The 22,444-nt window shown below is 37.4% G+C and overlaps 1 protein-coding gene across 2 annotated transcripts in view; it reads right to left on the bottom strand.

Annotated features, from left to right (window-relative positions):
• LOC132776899 (bifunctional heparan sulfate N-deacetylase/N-sulfotransferase 4) overlaps positions 1–22,444 on the bottom strand; it is a 152,674-nt gene that overhangs the window by 49,834 nt on the left and 80,396 nt on the right. For both annotated transcript variants that reach the window (XM_060779025.2, XM_060779023.2), the window contains exons 5-6: positions 16,841–17,026; positions 13,881–14,009 (exon numbers count right to left, since the gene is read on the bottom strand). In XM_060779025.2, the coding sequence (XP_060635008.2) occupies positions 13,881–14,009; positions 16,841–17,026 (315 nt within the window). The remainder of the gene's footprint in view (positions 1–13,880; positions 14,010–16,840; positions 17,027–22,444) is intronic.

Here is a 22,444-nt window from a genome sequence, read left to right on the forward strand (position 1 = left end):
CCAACCTAGTAATTTCCCAAAACACGTTAAGAGAATGAATGTAAAAGGTATGCCTGTTCATTGAACAGAACTGCAACTTTTAAAACTCCACTGGGTGCCGTCCCAGACTCAGTCAGTGTATTTGCCTAAAGATAATTGCTCAGTGACCTGTCACATTTACGTGTACTTTGTAAAGAAATCTATTGGATCAATATGTTTGCGACTGTGGAACATGCTATCCTCCAGTGACTGATAATGGAATTTAGCTTTGACAGTGTCTCAGGATATATATTGCTCCAGGGGTCTCTATTCATTCTAAATGTAATTCAGTTACTTAAATTATCTATATAAATGCTATCCCCCAAGAATAATGTATGGCATCAGTTGTACATGCAACTCTATATTTTCCTTACTCCTAATGTACTGTTATTTACTGAATACATTTTGTATTGTTGTTCCTCTGGATAAATAGAACATTATTCAATATCTGTCTCAATGAAATGTCCATTATATGTTTATCATATTGCTATACTCTAAACTGAATGAGTTTTAGATTGGTTGTGAACATTATTAGCATAGACATTTCTCTCTCTCCCCCCCCCTCCCCCACTTCTTACTATCACTCTATAAATGCTGCAGACACTGTAGTTGAACCTTAAACCAAGGACTTGGAGCCATGTATTTGACTCTTTGTTCTAACCACTTTCATCTTTTGAATGCTTTTTACTTCCTTATCCCACCAAGTCAAAATTACGTTCTATTTTTCCCTTACAGAATATGTGAAAAAATAGTGGTAGTAGGTCTTTTTGTGAGTGACTAACAATTTTTAGGAATATGACATCTAGGTCTCATGAAAGACTTGTATACATTGAACCTGTGAGGACTGTTTTTAGAAATTTCTTTGTCCAAGTTGCCAGATTTGGTAACAGCAGTAAATCTCAACTGGAGCCTTTACTAACATCATGATTCTACCTTTAAAAATAAAAAAAATGGCAAATTCCTTAATGCTTTTCAAGAGCAGGAAGAAAGCTGAAAGTGCTATTATGAAATGAAGCATATCCTCACATTAAATGCACTGTTTTATAAGCTTTGGAAGTTTGCACTGATACCAGGGACACCACTCCAGTGGTATCATCACTAGGTTTTTTTTTCTGTTTCAAAAATATATAAGAGAAAGAAGAGAGACAAAGTATAAGAGAGAAAGACAGAAGGGCAAAGGCTAGGGACAAATCATTAAAATCTTCTGCCATTCAGTGTCTATGTAGAAAATGAAGATATATGTAAAATTGTACATGAGGGTCATAAAAACATGTCAAATTCTCTTTCCCACAAAACTGTTAAAGGTAGAAAAGCCCTGCTATTTTCTTTACATTTAATCCACTTAAAAATGCAGGGTCAAAACACTGAAAGTGAATCCAATGCCTGATTGTAGTTTGGGGTTAAGAATGAGTGTTGATTCTTGGGGGCAGGGCGCAGAAGGCCATTATGTTAGGTTATCTTTAATAAATTAAAACTGTCATCATAATAAGAATAAGCATTACAATTTTGCCGCAGTTGTATTGCGTACTGACTATCTGGACAGAAGGAGAAGCCATTACTCCAAGGAATCTAGCCTTGGTTTAATGGCCTGTATGATTTGGTACATAGCTTGTTTGTTCCCATATTATTTTTCCCACTTAGCTTTATTTCTAAACAAGCCATTTCTAAACAAGCCATTAGCACATTTTTCCAATCCAGGAATCATGATTTGTTTATCTCCTACGATACATCACACCAAAAATTGTTTTTGGCTTCCAACTTGTGGTCTATTTGGGAACAAGCTAGGATCCTACACCAAGCTTCATATCACATTTGAGTTCTAAAGTTCAGGTCCACATTCCCCTATTGCCTTGGTTGCTCTTGCAGATTTCTGGAAAATGTAGTTTAGAGAAGCTGAGGACCTCTCTGGCTGAGAATTGCTTCAGAAGCAAACTGGGCAATAGGGAAATGTGGAGCTGTGCTTTAGAACTCTAATGTGATATCATTACAAGATTCCTTTCCTTTTGTTGACCTGGGGGGGGGGGGGGGGCAGTATGAGAGAACTGTTGTATAGTTATGCAAACAAGGAAGATTCTAACTAGATTTGCTGCGTAATGAAAGTGCAAGCAATAGGTGAGGTGTTTTGAATCTTTGGGAAGGATTTGTTATTTTTGTTTTCTTTGTGTGTGAACTTAGCTTCAGAAAGGGCATAATCTTTAACTGTACATGGGTGAATATGTTCTCCTTCAAGCTAATCCATATACAGATCTGATACCTTTATATGCAAACATAAGGCTATCTAAGCTTAAATAGCCCTTTCATTCTCTTTCATTCAGGAAATGGAGGGAAATGAATGGGAGTACATCGTGCACAAATATTTGCATATTAACCCCTTCAGCATTTTTGGATTACTTGGCTACACAAAACTGAATACATATAATGCCCAAGGTATTTGTGTTCTACCAAGTTAAATGGTCTTTTCTGTAACATTACAAAATCATTTTCTTTACATTTGCTCAACTAAATATTAGTTCAGCTAGAAGGTAAAGGCAAAAAAGTAATGTGGAAGGAATGCTTTTAGGAACAAGGTTTATTTGAAAATAAATTCCTTGGGAGTCCATCGTATTTACCTCCAAGAAATGTGTTTCAGATCAGGGTGTAAGATTGGCAAGAGACAGGAACATTTAGTTCAGTAGCCATGACAACAAGAAACAGCACACTTTATTACTAACAATTAAATTTGGGATACTAAACAACAATTAGCCACCTTTCCAACCCTTTGTGGACTAATTGAAAAACAATTCTAACATAAGCTTTCATGGATTCCAGTCCACTTAGTCAGATACATGTCTGTGGACATCGATGTATGCTAATATGTGGTGTGTGAAGAAAAGTGGAAATTGGTATAGAACTGCAAAACATGTGAATATGTATTGAGGTGACAAGTTCAGTTTCATAAAAATAGTTGCTGGGACAAACAGTAAGACAGTCTTTTCACACTCGCTTAGATGTTCATCAAAAGATGACTAGTGGAGGAAGCTCTTGGTCTAGTGCCATCTACCTCTGGTTTGCTCTGCCATATCCCTACAAATGTCTTCAAAATTGTGCTTACAGATAATAAAAATATAATAGAAAAAGGAATTATAGAACTAAAAATTCACATGGCAGTTTTTGAACTGGCTGATGTTTTAGGATGGATCTCAAGTCTATTAGGAAACAGAAAAGAGGAAAATACATCCTTCCACACTTCCTCCTGACTGATTCTCTCTACCTATAATTATATGATGAACTGAAGTTTTACACAAAACCTGTTCCATATTATCCATTTAGAAGGGTTTATTTATGTACTCTGTGCTATGTATTAGATTGTGGGATCAGCTCAGAATGACAAACAAATATGAGAAATCCTATTAACCAGCTGGTATGTATTAAACTTTAGCAGCCATAAAGGGTGGCAAAAGATTTGACTGTTCTGTTTCACTGTAGAGATGGGCATTGATTTTTAAATGCTCTCACGTGTTAAAAAATGTGCACAAAATTTCTCCATATGGTACCATATGTATAAAATGAAAAGGTAGAATTTTTTTTATTAAAAATACATTTTACTGAAAATATGGGGAAATATGCCCTGATATAACAAATTGTTACTTGCATAAGAATGATATCACATTAACTGATCTTCAGTGGTGGCTGATGACTTCCATCTCATTGCAGGGGTAAATCTGCTCCAAATTTCTGTCCACATTGTAAAAGACTATCCATGGTGCTGAAGCCTTATGCCAAAATCGGTTCAAAACCTTAGCATCTTTAAAGTTCATACCAAAATCTACACAAGAATCACAGTCCTGCCAACATGAAAGTCTTGTGTATCTCATTGCCAGGAGATAATTTGGAAAGTTATCTGGAAATGTGTAGGAACACATAATATGCTGAGATAACAAATTAAAGATAGATTTGGCTTTGAGGGATAACAAAGAAATTTAAAGATGAAAAAGATATTATTTTTCAGAGAATGGCTGAAAAGTATTTTATAGGGAAACTGAAAGTTAGAGAGGTGTCAGGCATTCTTATTCCAACTACTTAAGAGAGCCATCAATTCAGGTTTACTCTAAAATAGAGATGAGCACTGCAGGCCTCCACAGTATTCCTTTCTAAGTGATTGCAGACTAACTCCTTAATTATCTGCTCCAAAATCTTTCCAGTCAGCCTGACATCAATACCAGGAGACTGGAGTCTGGAGTGGATAATTAAGGAGGCAATGATTACTAAATGTTGTAATGTTGTGATTACTAAAAGTCAACATGAATTTCTCAAAAACATGTCATGCAGACTAATCTTATATCTTTTTTCAATAGAGTTACAAGCTTGCTAGATACAGGGAATGCTGTGGGCGTAGAATATCTTGATTTTAGTAAGGTCTTTGACAAGGTTCCCAGTGACCTTCTTGCAAACAAACTAGTAAAATGTGGGCTATCCAATGCTACTATTAAGTGGATCTGTAATTGGTTGAGCAACCAAACCCAAAAGGTTTTGCTCACCAATGGTTCCACTTCATCCTGGAAAGAAGTGACTAGTGGAGTGCAACAGGGTTTTGTCCTCGGTCCAGTACTACTCCATATATTTATTATTTACTTGGATGAAGGTTTAGAGGGCATGCTTATCAGGTTTGCAGATGACGCCAAATTAGTAGGGATAGCAATACTCCACAGGACAGGATCAGAATTCAAAATTACCTTAACAGATTGGAGAGCTGGGCCAAAACTAACAAAATGAATTTCAACAAGGACTTTTAGACAGAAAAAAATGAAATGCAAAGATACAGAATGGGTGGTGCCTGGCCTGACAACAGTTCACGTGAGAAAGATCTTGGAGTCTTTGTGGACAAGTTGAACATGAGCCAACGGTATGATGCTGCAGCTTTAAAAGCCAATGGGATTTTGGGCTGCATCAAAAGGAGTATAGTATCTAGATCAAGGGAAATCATGGTGCCTCTCTATTTTGCCTTGGTTAGACCTCACCTGGAATACTGTGACCAATTCTGGGCACCACGGTTTAAAAGAGATATTGACAAGCTGGAGGGTGCTGAGAGGAGGACGACTAGAATGATCAAAGGACTGGAGACTATGCCCTGTAAGAAGCATCTTAAAGAGCTGGGTATGTTTAGCTTGCAGAAGATAAGAGAGGAGACATGATAGCCATGTAGTGAAAGGATGTCATAAGGAAGAGAGAGCAGGCTTATTTTCTGCTGCCTTGGAAACTGGAACCCATAGCAAGGGGTTCAAATGGCAGGAAAGGGAATTCCACTTGAACATTGGGAAGATCTTCTTGACTGTAAGAGCTGTTCAACAGTGGAACTTTCTGCCTCAGAGTGTGCTGGAAGCTTCTTCCTTGGAAGCTTTTAAACCAGTGGTTCTCAACATGTGGGTCCCCAGATATTTTGGCCTTCAATCCCAAGACTTCCTAACAGCTGGTAAACTGGCTGGGATTTCTGGAAGTTGTAGGCCAAAACACCCGGGGACCCATAGGTCGAGAACCACTGTTTTAAACAGAGGCTGGTTGATAATCTGTCAGTGCTACTTTGTTCTTTTCCTGCATGGCAGAGGATTGGACTAGATGGCCCATGTGGTCTCTTCCAATTCTATTATTCTTTGATTCTATGTTGTTGGACTACAACTCCAATCAGCCACAGCTAGCATAACTAGAGGTGTCCAGGAATTATAACCAATCAACACCTGGAGAGTCAAATTTTGCTCATCCATATTTTCTAAAAATATATATTTGATTATTGTGCTTAACTTCCAAAGAGAATGCTCCTTTTTTGGATTAAATGGGTGAGAGATAGGAAGAAGTAATGCAAAGCCCAGGAGACATTCAACTGAAAGGACACAATTCAGGCTAATACTTAAGCTAAGGAGATCTGGTTCTGGTTGGAATTTGATTGGGAACATTTTGTTTTAGGATTTGGGAGGTGGAAAGACAGATTATAAATAAAGAAAACAAATTTCTAATTTCATAACATATTTGGGTATTTCTGTGTTGTGTGTTGGTATGCATGGCATTGCCCCTGCTTGACATCAATAAATGGATTCAGTAAGTTACTATATAAAATAACTAAAAATCAAGTTTCAGAGTTCAGAACTTAACAATTTTTTAGCAAGCAGTAGTTCAGGGAAATAATAAGAAGCTTACGTAGGAAGTGGAGGTACATAGCAAAGGATTAAAATGAAGTGAAGGCATGGTCAAGGAAAGAACATTTTCTAATCTTAGTGTAGAGACAGTGATAAGCAAGTCTGGAGACAGAAATATCTTCTAAATAAGAAAAATGTTATTTAAGAAAGTGCCATTCTTTTTTATAACAAAGCAGAGGTCATATTATATATAACAATTCTTCAATATACATATCTAAATGGACCCTAAATCTCCCTGAGGTTAAATCATACTTTACACCTGAAGTTCAGAAGCCATAATAATAATAATAATAATGATAATAATAATAATAATAATAATAATAATAATAATAATAATATAAAAGTCAAGAACAGATCCCAAGTGTAGACTGCAAGGAAGCAGAGGAAACAATAGATCACATCCTCAGCTGCTGCAAGAAGATTGTGCAAACAGACTACAAGAACTTATGCCACAAATACCATCTGCCTACGACAAAGATCTGGTGGGATCACAAGCCTGAAAAAGTTACAGAAAATGAACATATCAAACTACTCTGGGACTTCCGAATTCAGATTGACAGAGTTTTGAAGCACAATACTCTTGACCTCACGATAGTGTTAAGAAACCAAGTATGGATCGTTGATGTTGCAATCCCAGGTGACAGCAGGATTGAAGAGAAACAACTAGAGAAGCTGACACGATATGAGGATTTAAAGATCAAACTGCAAAGACTCTGGCACAAGCCAGTAAAGGTGGTCCCAGTGGTGATCGGCACACTGGGTGCAGTGTCTAAAGACTTTGGTCTGCACTTAAACACAATCAGTGCTAACAAAATTACCATCTGCCAGCTGCAAAAGGCCACCTTACTGGGATCTGCACAAATTATTTGTGGATACATCACACAGTCCTAGACACTTGGGAAGTGTCTGACATGTGATCCAATAAAACAGCCAGCATAGTGATCTTGTTTGCTGTGGACTCATCTTGTTGTGTTTCTAATAATGATGATGATGATGATGATGATGATGATGATGATGATGCTGGTGTCTAAAACTAGACTACAAAACCCATATTTAGAATCTCTGAAAACACAACAAAGAAGACTAATGACCTACTTTTTATTTCCTTCCTTCATCTCTTCCTTCTTTTGTTGAGGAACTATATCCTTATCTATGCTACTGGTGTTTCTTTCATTTTTAAAAAGTTAACACTTCTGAAAATTCGGCCATATTGCATGATAGATTTCCCTAAGTGACCAGGACACAATTCAGAAAAAAGAATAGTAACAAATGTACTCACACTGGATTCATTTATTTGAATAGTGATGTGAGAAATAGCCATAGTAAGGACAAAAGGGAGCAGATCTAATAAAAAAATGATCAAAGACATAGTTTATTCATGCTCTTTATGACTGCAATTATTCAATAATAACAAGAAGTGTTGAAGATTGAATTAAGGAGCCATTTAATATGACCATCAAGATGTTTGATATAGCCAAAATATTTTGGTAATGAACCCAACCCTTTAGTCTGAAAGCAGGTCCTAACTTTTTGGAATTAATGAAATCCCAATAAACCAAAAATACACAAAGAATGATAAGAATGAAGTACTACTTGAAAAAGTGTGGGATGTTAAGAATTAAGGTAGAAACAGCAAGTTTCATTGCAGATTAGGGGATGCATCTACATTCTAGAATGAATGCAGTTTGATGCCAGTTTAAATGCCATAGCTCAGTGCTATGGAATCATGGGAGTTGTAATTTTACAAAAATGTTAGCCTTCTCCACCAAACAGTTCTGGTGGCAATCAAACTATAAACCCTAGGATTCCACAGCATTGAGACAAGCAAGTTAAAATGATAGTAAACTGCATCAATGCTACAGTGTAGAGTAGCAGCTATAGATTACTTCTCAGTAGCAAGCGTTTAATCAATCACCTTTTTTTTAATTAATGAGAAATTAAAAGGTTATCTAAAAACCAAGTACATATATTAAGTAATGCTATGAATGGTAAGAAAGAAGTCTCAAGAACAATAAAATTTTATGGCAATGCTCAAACTGTAATGAAACGTGTCAGTATTATGCATATAAATATATGGGTATGGCTACTGATGAAATTCATACACCTTCAAGGGAAAGTGTGAAATCCATTTCCATATACTTTTCCCTTTTCCTATCTCCAAGTCTATATAATTTCAGTTTTTTCTGGATATTCCCTAGTAGGTAAAACCAAACTTATCAACCTCTCTCTTTCAATCATTCTCTGCAATTTTTTTTCAAATGAACATATTGATGGGCACATTCTCCTTTAACTATTGCAGGTTTGCGTGCTTTTAGAATTCAGTGCTTTTGTGCATATTTCAAATGTGCACATGTCATTGAGCACACTTTTTTATTTCTTTCATTAAACACATTCAGAGACGAGGAATGCACTGTTGTCTGGCTAAAACAATTGTTTTTCAACCTGGGAGATGCATAATTTTAAATATTTTCAAAAGAAGAACTGACTTTCTCAGACATCCCTATTGAAGAGGAGGTCTAACACACTTTAAGAGGGTAAGGCAACCAGATGTGACCAAATGGGTAGTGGAAGGAGATGGGATACATTTTAGTGAGTGAAAAGAAAGCATAGCTGGTGGAGGTCAGCAGCTCAGCACGGCTTGAAATGAAATTTCAGAAAGGAGGTTGACAAATTCTACTCAATGAAATTTTGAGTAGAATTAGGAAGACAAAGTGATGGTGAACAAGAGGGGACTTGTTCTTCTACACAGAGTGTCAAATGATATTTAAGTTATGGGCTCATTTGTGACAATAAAATAAACCTACAAATGATGTAAGAACTATGTTATGGGGATGATTAGATGCTGGAAGTACATTAGCAGGGAAAGAAAAGTGGCAGTTGCAGAAAGACAAAATGAGAACCTGTGACCCTCTACAAAGATTGCTAGATTACAATTGCTATTGGGTCACCCAACTGACCATTCTGGCCGGGGCTAATGAGCTCAACAACACCTGGACAAGCACTGGCTATCTATCCTTGTATTAAATATATTTCTGGTTTAATTCAATTACTCTTCTTAAGTATATGCATTAGCTCTCAGGGCTTCTAAAGGTGTTCCTGAAAAAAGAACCATCTGGGAAGAAATAGAAAGTATATACAATCTAGAAAATTTAAATCTGGATGAAGTCATAGAAGAAAATATAAATGTTTTTAAAAGAAAGTATTAAAAACTTTGAGAAAAGGTTGCAACACTAGGTGATATTTCAAGTGAATAGTAGTTTACCTACAAGTGCAGTCAAATATTTGACTTACATCTGACTCCTAGTTACAAACGAGGAGGAGGCAACAGGAAGTAAGATGAAATTACTTCTAGGAAGGGAAATTCACTCCTGTAAGAATTATCATGGAAAAAAGGTGTCTCCACTGAAGCTTTATCATCAATTAATGTTTCCATGAGAACACAAAATGTTCAAAATCCAATTGTCACAGGTGATGAGGTGAAATCTTCTAAATAGGGGCACATGCAACAGAACTAACATCACCGGGTATTAACCCTTCCCTATGATGCTATCCAAAACTTTTTTTAAAAAAGGCTGCAATTACACATACAACTTTATCCCATGCAAGTTTCCCTCAGTTTTCTCACTGTTTTCACACTTGCCACAGAGACCACCCCATGATGCATGGCTACTTCTGGTGGCTGCCTGTGGGTATCTGTCTTGCCATTGAAGAAAGAGGGGAGGGAAGCAGGAAGAAAACGAGAGAAGGATGTGGGATGGCCAGCCATCCCTGAAGAAGGACCTTGCTGGTATAAGACTAGTTCCCACTCTTCCAAATACTTTCCCCCGCTACCCTCCCATGGGATAACATCTTTAGAAATGTATCTGCTTAGACTACATACAAATTAACTTAAGAACAAACCTAATTTGTTTGTAACTCAAGGACTGCTTGTACAGTCCTGTTACTTGTCATATTTGTGTCAAAACCTGAGGAGACTGTAAAAACAAAGAATGATAGAGGCAGGTCTTCTATGTACAGGATCTACATTTTAAAGAGCAGGTTAGAGAGTAAACCAATTATGGCAAAAAAAAGAGGGAAGCTGAAGAATTCAGAAGATGGTTAAAGGCTGAAGAGCTTCTAATTCAGAGAAATTCCGATTCTTCACAGTTCTATAGCATCAAACATGAATTTTTTGACAGTCCAATGAACCAATATAACTTGGTTGATGCTGCAGCATCTTCAAGCTGATGGGCTTACTCCTGTTGCCTCAACCTCTCTTCAGCTCCAGTTTATCAGACCTCCTATGCATGAAGAGCTACAATCCTAAAGTGATCCTCCATTATCCATATAAACTTCCATTTGATCTGGAACTTTGATGTTCCAAATTTCCAAACCACACAGAGGCCATTTAGACAGACCTTTAACCCAAGACCTATCTTGTTTTTGCTGGAGGTAGTCAAATGATGCCTCCAATAAAAGCAAATTAATGGGGAGTAAACTGGGTTTTTGCCAGTTTAATCCACATTAATTAAATACCTCCTTAGATCCAGATCTTAGGGTCCAATTAAGAGATTGGACCTGTGGGGACTGACTCTCAGGATGCTTCACACATTTTCGGGGGTCAATCTCCACTGCCATTCACCACCTTTGGATTCCTGGAGCCCAAAGGTGCAGGAGGGTGTGGGAGATGCCCATCCCCTTTTCCCCAGCCCTCAATTTACCCTCTCTTGGCTCCTTGCAACCTTGTGGCATGAGAAATGATGTGTGAGAAGGGAGGTGGAGAGATGTTCCTCCTCACCCTTCACATCTCCTCAGACTTCATTTTCTCATGCCATGAAGATATGATGGGAGGCTCCATGATGGCCAGGGACCCTTTTCAGTAAGTTTAAGGGAGTAAATTAGGGGCTTTGGGGTGGCTTCATACTATCCAAGTTTGAATCAGGATAGCATGTAGCCACCCTAGGATTGTGGGAGGAGGTGGGGACTAGAACCCATGCCAAATCAAGTTACTTTAATCCATTTTGATGCAATTTTAGTTATGTGTGGAGGCTCCCATGGAGATTCTCCCTTTTCATGCTTATTGATGTCCCCATCGAGATGATAACATAAGTGATAGCACTTCCATCTCACATGTTGATGCAACATTCCAAAATAATGAATTAATAGGACATACATGTAGCCAGCATAATATAGTGGTGCAAATGCTGGACTATAACCCTGGAAACCAGGGTTTGAATCCTCACTTGCTCATGGAAACCCATTAGATGTCTGTGGACAAGTCCAACTCTCTCAGCCTCCAAGGAGGGCAAAGGCATAACCTCCTCTCAATCTTGCCAAGAAAATCCCATGAATATGTTATTATAAGTTATAATAATACAATGTAATTGGAATATGTGCAATGAAACAGCCTCAGAATATGATTTTTGGATGGCGTAATTTTAATATTGAATGTAATTTTTATTTTTTCAGTACATATTAATTTTAATTTAATGGATTTTAAGCTTAATGTTGTATGTGTTTAAGGCACTGAATAATTGCCATATGTAAGCCGCCTTGAGTCACCCTTGGGGTAGAGAAAGATGGGGTATAAGTAGGATAAATAAATAACGTTAACCTTAGTCAGGAAAGGCTGTATGGCACACAATAACAACATGCTACCAAAGAAAAATGTATTTTTAGTGGAAAGTTGATGAAATCTGTGGACAAATGTGTGTTTAGATAAGCATATTGAGCTTGTTTCAAGTACATTTATAAAGAAGTGGTGCATACTGATTAGGCATTCTGAAATAAAACAGCATTAACTTATTATGTTACTTATAAGATAAGTTTGTCAATAATATATGAATTTAGGGTAGCTTCTCTTTGGCAGCAGGCAAAGACACAAGAAATCAGGGCATAGTAGTAGGATGGATGGTACCTCATTACCCTGACAAGCTTCCTCTGCGCAGTAGTAAATTGACCTATTAATATACAACTGTAAAACATGATAAGAGACTGAAATACATTAGATTTATTTTTGTCTTAATTTGTTATCCACAATGGAAGAATACTTGAATACATTTCATTATATGGGCTGTTTCATTGGAGGTCATTCAGACAGATTCTGAAAAAGACTTAAATTCATTTGAGTTTTGTTTCTAACCTTGTAGGACCTAACAACATTTCTTTAAGGATTGATTTGTTCCAATACGAAATGTGTCCATTTAGGATGAAAGAGGTAGCACTTTTCCCAGAGTAGGAAAACTCTCCATCAGGTTTGGATGACTTGTAAACTACTTATTTAGCTGAAGCAATAGTTATAGCAAAGCATTATTGTGGGAAATGGGGGCAAACTTTCACAGAGAATTTACAATTCTGCTACCGGGCAGACTTTTAATAAACTAAATCCAGGATCACATTCAAACATGAAATATTGGTGGTGTGCCATGGAGGCTAGGAGACAGACCACAAATCAGAAAATCCATGGCTTGGATGCATTTTCATCAATTCACTAGGCTATTAAATTATGCTAGATAAATTTGTCAGTTTTTGCTTCTCCAATTTTTGTGTTTTTATTAAATATGAATGAAATTAAATTCTTAACCATCCTTACTTGCCAGATTTAATTGATGATCACTGTTCCCAATGGAGAGAAATTGATATTGTAGAGTGCTTACTATATACCTGTTAAAATGAGGATTGTGTCACAAAAAGAGATTGCTATTATAATCCAGAGGATGAAGACATAGCAATTCAAAATTAGAGCTTTATGATCAAAACACACAATGTCTATTGCTTAAAAGGATCAATGTGCTTTCCCTCTCAATTTTTTTTGTCGTGTCAGGAGCAACTGCTCCTGTTGTGAGAGAATTGGCCGTCTGCAAGGACGTTGCCCAGGGGATGCCCGGATTATTTCTGATGTTTTGTCATCCTTGTGGGAGGCTTCTCTCTTGTCCCCGCATGAGGAGCTGGAGCCGATAGAGGGAGCTCATCCGCCTCTCCCAGGATTCGAACTTGCGACCTGTCGGTCTTCAGTCCTGCCAGCACAGGGCTTTAACCCACTGCGCCACCGGGGGCTCCTCTCAATGATTTTGATGAATTCTTTTTTGTTTAATGTATTATTGAAGGCTTTCATGGCCAGAATCACTAGGGTATTGTCTGATTTTCAGGCTGTATGGTTGTGTTCTAGCATGGAGGATCTTCTGAAGATACGAGTCACAGATGTAGGTGAAATGAAAAAGAAGAAAATGCTGCTAGAACATGGACATACAGCCTGGAAACCACACAACACCCCCTTTAAAAAAAAACAAAATCTCATCTATATCTACCCTGAGGCAAAGCTCAGACAGATTTTAGTGTTCCCTTCCCACAATTCACTTGTATCTAAAATATGAGGATAGTAGTACATTGTGCGATAGTGCAGGATTTGCAATAAAGCCCAATGTTTTGAATACTGTGTATAAACATATCATCATTATCATCAGTTAAAGTGCCCATTATGTAAGGCTGTATCTTTTCTTTAATGATATAGTACTTCATTCACCAAAGGTGTGTGTGTGTGTGTGTGTGTGTATGTGTATATATATATATATATATATATATATATTAGTCTGACCGGTAGAATAAATTTACTACCACACAAATGTTATTTTCAATTAGGATAAAAATAAAGATTGCAGTAGCTTATTTTATCATCACATAGAGCTTTACTACCAATGTAAAACAAAAGGTACCTACGGGGTTAAGAAGAATGGTAAGAAACAGTTCGCCTCCTCGAATACTTTTATCTAGTTCTTGAGGCCCTCCAGGATATTCTTTGTAAAAAATGGTATGGGTGAAAAGTCCACATGTCTGTCGAGGGAGTACCTGAGAAAGACAAAAATGGGGAAAAAATAAAGAACATCTATAGAGATTGATGTGTACATAAATGACTGTTCGTGTGTATGTCTCTTTTGTGTAATAGTTCTTTCAGTTCCTTCCAAGATCCCCTGATACATGAACCCCTTGCTGCTTTTAGTCACAGTTTTTCTCTCCACCAGCTTACTGAGTGACTCATAATAGTATGATGTATTGAAACCTTTTTGGGAGAGATGTGCGGATTAGAAATATGCTGTTGTTGTTATTATTATTATTGTTATTAGTATTATTATTATTATTATTATTATTATTATTATTATTATTATTATTGGGGACATGAGAGAAGCATCCCTGCAGGATTGCAAGACATCTGGGCATCCCCTGGGCAATGGACCTTTTCAGGACCAACCACGACAATAATCTCAATCAACATTGAAGGCATGTCAGCTGCCAAAGAACAACTGCTCTATGAACTGTGCCGAGATAAGAAATGTGATGTGCTGTGTGTCCAAGAAACACACAGGGATAAACAACAAAAATGATCAAAAGTTCCAGGAATGAGCTTAGTAGTGGAAAGATCACATGCGCAATATGGAAGCGCTGTCTTTGTAAAACCAGGCCTCCAAGTCAGCAATGTTCACAACACTGAAGAAAACAACAGAGTTTACAACAGTGGAGATTAATAACATCACAATTACCTCTGTGTACAAGCCCGCAAATGAAGAGTTTTCTTTCTCCTTCCCTGAGAACTTTGACAGACACCAAAGGGCGGTAATAATTGGTGACTTCAACAGCCATAGCCATGTATGGAGCTATGCTCAAGAGGATAAAAATGGAGTCTGTCCTTTTCTGGGCTGAACTGCACAAACTATTGCACATTCATGATAGTAAGCTCCCACCATCCTACAACAGTTGGAGATATAACCCAGACCTCTTATTTGTGAGCGACAGTATTGTGCAGCAATGCACTAAATCAGTGGGACCACCAACACCAAACATACATCACCGACCTCAGGAAGTTCAATTTAAATGAAGGTTCAACTTCAGAAAGGCAGATTGGACTAAATTCTCAGACATGTTAGATGACATGACCATATCCGTTGTGCCAATCCCTGAGTAATACGAACACTTTATTGAAATAGTGAAAACCTGTTCATGGGACTCTATACCGAGAGGCTGCAGAACACACTACCTTCAGGACATTACTCCTGAAGCAGCTGCGTTATTGGAAGACTATTACAGGCTCCGCAACAAAGACTCATTTAGGTGGTGAATGGCAGTGGAATGACTCCAAATGAACCAACCACAATTGGTATCACTGTTCCCTTTTGCCATAGTAGTCCAATTTCAGTTTGTGAATCTTTGTCTTTTATGATCTTTTCCAGTATTTTGTCCTCTACTCTACTATCTCCTGGTACTGCAATTTCTATAACAAAAACTTTTCTACAACAGTTATATCTGGTGTGTTTATTATTATGTTTATTTATACCTCGCTTTATCTCTTCCAAAGAAGACTCAAGGCAGCTTACAATGACCTTGTTCATAACTTGGAGACTGCCTGTATAACCACTGAAGGATTAGGGTCATCTGACATGCAAAACTTTACTTCACATGAAATGTTCTTAAAATACTAGCATATGTCAAGAGTGGGAAGTTACTGACCTACACTTTCAATTATCTTTCTCCATTGATCATAGTGGCTATAAGTGATCAGAGTTGACAGTCCAACAATATCCACTCCCTAAGGAAGATCCGTTGCAAGGGGAAGGCACTCTGGACATGCTCAGAGGCTCCCTGGCAGGGCTGGTGTCCCCCTCCCCTTGCCTACGTCCTTGGCGATGGAGAGGGAGAGGCAGTGACGCTGCTTCCTTCTATTGATGTCTTGCCTATAGAGTCTTTATTAGTTTTCATTTCGAAAACCAATCAATCAATGTCTTAAGATAAATGTTTAAACTAATGAAATCTATGTAAGACTAGCTCCAATAAAATCTAACTAGAGCTAATATCTACTACCAACTTCTATATTGATGCAAAACAGCCTTTTGTAAATGTTTCTAATTCCCATCTGCTGAAATTTCCTTGACATTTCCTTTGGAGATAATGTTCATCTGTGCCTTTTGTGCCAATCTGTTCCCTCTCCCTGCTTTGGTTGTTACAGCTGCCAACTAGCCAGAGCTTTTTATTTTGTCTCAGTGGTGGGCCAAGTTAATTTTACATAGATATGACCTTGGACTAAGAGTATTGACCTCATGCTATGAAAACATAAACAGCTGTCATCTCTTTGTAGTGGCTGGGTATAGCTTTCCTTCTGCTGTGGTGACTGAAGGTTTTGCCACATAACTCACAACAAATTGGCATGGAAAAATTAGGAGGCCATCTGAGTTTGTTGAAACATGTAAAAACATATTGTAATCATAAGGATAGGTGCAACCCAGCAGAATAAGTGGAGCATGCTCTTACCCATTGTCTGAAGGTTCAACTGCAGTGAGGATTTAATTGCATTTAAGGTACTATACAAACAAATTAGTAATTTTGCCCATTGTGAGATATTTGTAAGCAAATTGACTTATCCCCGTGGAAAATATTTTTATTTATTTACTACAAAACCTTGCCACTTGGATGTCATCTCCAAGTGCTACCCTGTCAGCTTCCAGTAAACAGAGAGAAACTGGGACTTCAACTACTATAATGTTCAGTTTAAGGATAGCACAATTTCTTAAATTTACTTTGTCAATGGTGGTTGCTAAACTTCACTTTTAAATCTTCAAGTAATATGAGAAAAAAAAGCTTTGCTTTAGCCATGTTTGCAGAGATTATGAGGGAATGGAAATGCAATGTACCATAATGCCATTGTGGATGAAGCCCCGTCTGTACCGTGCAGGTTTTAGATGAGGGTACTCTTCAGTACTTGTGACTTTAATACCCCAGACTTTCTTCCAGGCTTCATAAAGCTGAATATGAACAGGATATACACCAGAATGGTGAGGAGCCACTGCATAGCCCATGCCAGTTGGAATACCATGTTCCTGGAGTGTGGGAAGAGAAAGACAAAGAAAGCAACTCTGAGGTATATAAAAGCACTAGTTTGTGTACACAACATTACATTTTGTAACAGTATTTATTAGTTTTAGGATTGTAAGGAGCCTGAAACACAAGCCTGAAACGCAAAGCAGTATGTTTTTTTGTCCTTCAGGTAGTGACCACACCTGACTGATATAGGTCTCCATGGCAACCCTGTAGTAGCCTCTTGGGGTTACAGCTGGACATTTCCTGCTCATTTCTAAGCTGTCGATCACATTGCTTGGTTGCCTTATGTGAGTGCAGTAATTGTGCTGTATTTGCTCTTGGATTGGCTTGTCCTATAGGTTTTAAAAAAAAGTTTTCGTTACCTCACTTGATTGAATAAGCAAACTTAGGGCCCATCCAGACAGGGCCCAAAATGTGCGAGCTCTCATGCTTTTACCAGAGGTGTCCAAATGGTGCAAATTAATTCAAGACAAAGCAGGAAAACCCTACTTTCTCCCAAATTAATTAGATAGCCAATCAGATCCAGGCCTTCCTGAGAGGCCTGGTTCTTATGGCCTAAGGTCCCTGTGGGGACTGACCCCTGGGTACTCCACACACATCTCACACCTTTTATGTTCCTGGAGCCTAAAGATTTGATATGGTGGCCCCCCCTTCCCATCCCCCCCACCACATGTGATCTTGGTGCATCTTCCTAAGCAGGAAAAATCCAACAAAAGGGAAAATGACCAATACAAGATCCACATATTCCTGCTGCCTATGGCAAATGGAAATAACATCATCAAAACAATTTTATTCCATGCACTTTGGTCATCTCAGCTTGAGTCAGCCAAGTCAGCTCAAGGAAATCACAGCAGAAGCAAATAGATACGAGAGCACAATTACTTTCTATTCTTTCCCCCTCCTTTTTCTCTAACTGCAAAGAAGCAGTTAACTGTTCACTTTGCTGATTACAAAATAGGAGGATAGTTGTAGTGATCAGTGATGAAGTAAAAATTGTGTAGTGTGAAAGGGTCCCATGAAAATTTTGCATGGTACATGTATAAGGCTGGCTAAAATAGCCAAAGAGATCCCTGCTCTGTTCCTTCTTTCCTTGCTGTTAGTGGCAGGAAACTCTTGTATTCAGTGTGGTACACATGCTTACCTATTTACACAAGTATAATAATCAACTCAGTAGTAATGGTGAATAGTAGAAACCTGATATGTCTAAGCAATTAAAATAGATGCCATACTCCCTGAGTTGTAAAATACACATGGAAGATTCACAAGAGTCTGCAACAAAATTTTCATAGGGAAGAAATGCATCTTTAACTGACTGAACAAACAAAACAACTCCATTTATATATTGGTTAATGTCAGCAGGATAAAATCAAAGGCAGTGGAGAGAAGGTTATATATTATTGAAAGGAAATTTAATATCCTCCTTTTATAGTTGCTGGAGAGGATATTCAATATATAATAAATTTGTGCACTTTTTTTAAAAAAAGAAAAGCTTTATACTCCACATTGAAAATGTAAAACAAGCAATGAATATTTGATAATCAATCAATGGAGGATGGAGAGTTCCAAGTTTAAGGGGTTATTTTGAGGCCTGCCAATTAACAAGATTGATAGAATGAGATTTTGAGAATTCAAAAAGATGGGCCAGAATCGAGAAAGTGATAAATGGTTGGAGCGACTGCTTGTGTCTGAAGAGTAGGGTAGACAATAATGTTTTAATGTTTTAAAAGAAATTAAAAGAAATTAAAGAGGGTCCAATGATCTTCTCCATGGAATGTTGGAAAAATGGCAAAATCAATTCCCAATAAAATAGATATACTCCAATATATGTTAGATAATAAAGATGAACAGATATTTGGCAAAAGGATAAAAAAAATAAAGCAAAGTGGAATCAGGTTGATTGTTGACCTCTTAAACACAGATGGGACAATTAAAGATTGTGATATGATAAAATCACAATACAAGTGTGGACAAAGCAATTGGCTGTTATGGAATGGTTTGAAACACAGGATTATAGAGTGGAGGAGAAAGGCAAGTCCAGAAACAGATTTTGATCAGATGTTAAAATGGAAATTAGAGAAGGAGAAAGGCTTGATGGGCTTCTTTAAAAGGAAATAGTTGGAAAACAATATAAACCAAAACAAACTTTAGTAGAGATATGGAAAGAGGATTTAAACTGCAATGAGTCAGACACTGAACACTGGATTAATTCAATTCAGTTCACAGCAGTTCACAAGGGTATTTTTTTATTCAGAAAATCAAAGGCAAGAGCAGCCATAGATGCAGGTGAAATGTCAGGAGATAATGCTTCTGCAACATGGCCATACAGTCAGAAAAACTTACAATAACTCAATTAAGAAATGTAAACATATTAGGATCAGAGAAGCACAATGGAAAATATTGACCAAATGGTACAGAACCCCAGTTAAATAAGCCAATATAACTAAATCATCATCAAAACTATGTTGGCACAAATGCGGTGAAATATGCTCCTTTTTGCATTTGTGATGGGACTATGACAAAATACAGATATTTTAAAATAAAATAAAGAAAAAGATGGAAGGACTATTAGGGCAAAAAGTAGAGTTGAATGAAAGGGTATTTTTTATTCAGAAAATCAAAGGCAAGAGAAGCACCAACCAATTGGCAGAGATCACAAAACATATGATAGAAGTGGACCAAATAACAGTAACCTTGGGCTGGAAAGAGCAGGAAAAGTGGGAATTAAAACATTGGTTTGAATATTTAACCAACTGTCTGCTCCAGGATTATATTTTTGAAAGGAGGATGAAATACACAACAGATTGTAAGAAGAATTGGGACTTGAAATGGGGAACTCTGATAGCTAGAGTAAAAGGAAAAAGAAAATATAAAGAACTAAATCACACTCTCTTCATGATCGATCAATTCAAATAATACTCAAGTTGAAGATACAACTGTTCACAGTGGGGGGGGGGGGGGGCAAAGGGGAGGGAAGGGGAGGAAAAAAGAAAAACTGCTAGACACAAGTGGTTGATAAGGATGAAATTGGGATTGGTAAGGTTAAGTAAAATAAAATGCATTATATTGAGTGAAAATGTAAGAGGAATTTCATTATTGAGATTTGTATTACTCTACTTGTATCTATAATTCATTTTTTAAAAGAAAATCAATCGCTAGAATTCCTCTCCCATATCCAAACCCAATAGCAATATTTTTACACTAAGTGTTCCAGCATCAGTAGAATTTTCATATAGTACATTGCACTAGTTCTGTTCTAAGTCAAAGTCACAGTCTCCTGTAGTTTTACAAGTGCTAAAAGTGTAACATTTGTCTCTGCAAAGTGACTGGTTTATTTTTAGCACTTTGAGTGTTAGACTTCGTGATAGGATAATGCAAAAAGATCTTGCAATAAGGAAATAGTATATTTTTTATTCAAACAGTGCCATCTTGATGATCTTAGCATTTTATGACAGGAGTCTGAATGCACATCTTGGCCCCTTCAAACAGTCCTCGTATACACATTATATGAACATGTTCACAATCCCACCCACCACCACCCCAAAAGAGAAATTTTCATGGGCTCAACTTCACTTTATATGGAGATCTGAGATGGTGATGCCTACTATTCGGCCAAGAGTGTGAAAGGGTAATTTTAACACCACCACCCCCCGCCAATAAAGTAGCCAGTTGTATGGGGGGATTGTGCTCACCCAGGGTTATCCAGCAGCTGTTGGGAAGCCCATTAAACAGGGATTTATTGAATTTATTTCTTATGGAATGTCAAAATTTAGAATATTCACAGTAGCTACTGGAAGGCACCAAGACTATCTCCTCCAAGAACCATATTAATAATTAGGGATATAATTAACTTCCACAAATATACTGTGAAAGTTATCTCAACATGCCAACACACCACATGGGTGAGGGATGACCACTACTGTGACATTTTACATCCTTGTGGAAGAGGTGCCAGGATCTGCAATAGGCAAAAAATTTGCAGAAAAATGCTATAATTTTCACAACTTTCCTTTTTGTGCACAACATAACTTTATAAAAATGTGAAAAATATCATGTTCAAAAAATTCCTCATGATCTTGCCCAGATGCAAACAAATATTTTCTTCTTGTTGCTAATCTCACATACAAGAATACAATGAGCAAAAATGTACATCTCTGATTAATAATGCCAAAAATTGAGATGGACCATGTAAGTAAGAGATGGTGGAAAACACATTACTTTTCCCATATGCCTTTATTTTATTAGCAGTTTTAAACCTGAACTTGATTTAAACTAGATCTAGTCTGGATTCTACATGAAAGTAATATTCTGTTTCAATACCCATTCATGGAAAATATTACACAGTAATTCATAGAATATTTCCCTTCCCTTTCTCTTACTATCAAGTATATCCAGTAAGCCCATTCATAATGGAAGAAAATTGACACTTTTCATCCTCTAGAGGAAACTAGAGATGGAGCAGAAAATGGCAGTACAAGAATAAAGTCAGAGTAAAAATTGGCAAATCAGCTCTCTGATGGCTGGATTAATAGCAAAAAAGGAAAAAAAAGGGAGGGGCTGCAATGCATAAGTTTGTCAGTGGAGCATAAAAAAGAAGCCTGATATCCTCCTGAATTTTTAATTGTGGTGTGGTCTGTAAAACAAACAAGCAAGGAAGCAAAAAAAAAAAAAAACCCAGCATGTGATGCTTTTCAAAACATGAGCATTCAGTGTGTTTCAGTTGCTAATATCTACTAGGAAATGTCCCTATTTTCTGATGAAACACTGTCCCTGTTTTTACCTTTGGGGAGAAGAAAATCACAAGTGTAGTGGAACTAATTTCAATATAAGTCTAAGATTCATAGACCAAGAGTGGGTCACTTGTAACTCTCCATTGTTGTTGGAGTCCAACTCTTTTCAAGTCCTGGTCAACATGAGAGGTGAAGGAAGGCCAGATGTTGCCTACCCTTCCTGTAGCTATTATTACTTAGACTTAATTGAAAGATTACTACCAGAACATACTTTAATCAAAGACTACAATTCCATGCACGGTACAGATTTGCTTGTTCAAATTACTCACTCCCACAAAGGAGAATGAGTAATTTAGATATATTTCTTCTTACAGCAGGATATTTTTTTCAAAAATGGAGCAGCTCTAAATGTTCCTGCAAGGAGGAGACATATTCTGAATATTTCAAAAAGTCCCCTTCCTGTCCATCTTTTTTCTGCCCTTCACCACTATGTAGGGGCTAGGTGGAGAGCCATGGTTCAGCTGAGCAAACAGTCAAGTAGGGTCTCCTGATGATAGCTATCATAGCCACTGACAGAGAAGACTCACTCATCTACCTCCTTTCCCCCTCCTGCCAGCACAACTATATAGACAGGGAGGGAAGAGAAGGGAAGAGGATCATCTGTTGATAATGATGATAACTATTAATAGA

Source organism: Anolis sagrei, chromosome 5 (assembly GCF_037176765.1).
Source record: "Anolis sagrei isolate rAnoSag1 chromosome 5, rAnoSag1.mat, whole genome shotgun sequence".
Taxonomy (NCBI): Eukaryota; Metazoa; Chordata; class Lepidosauria; order Squamata; family Dactyloidae; genus Anolis; species Anolis sagrei.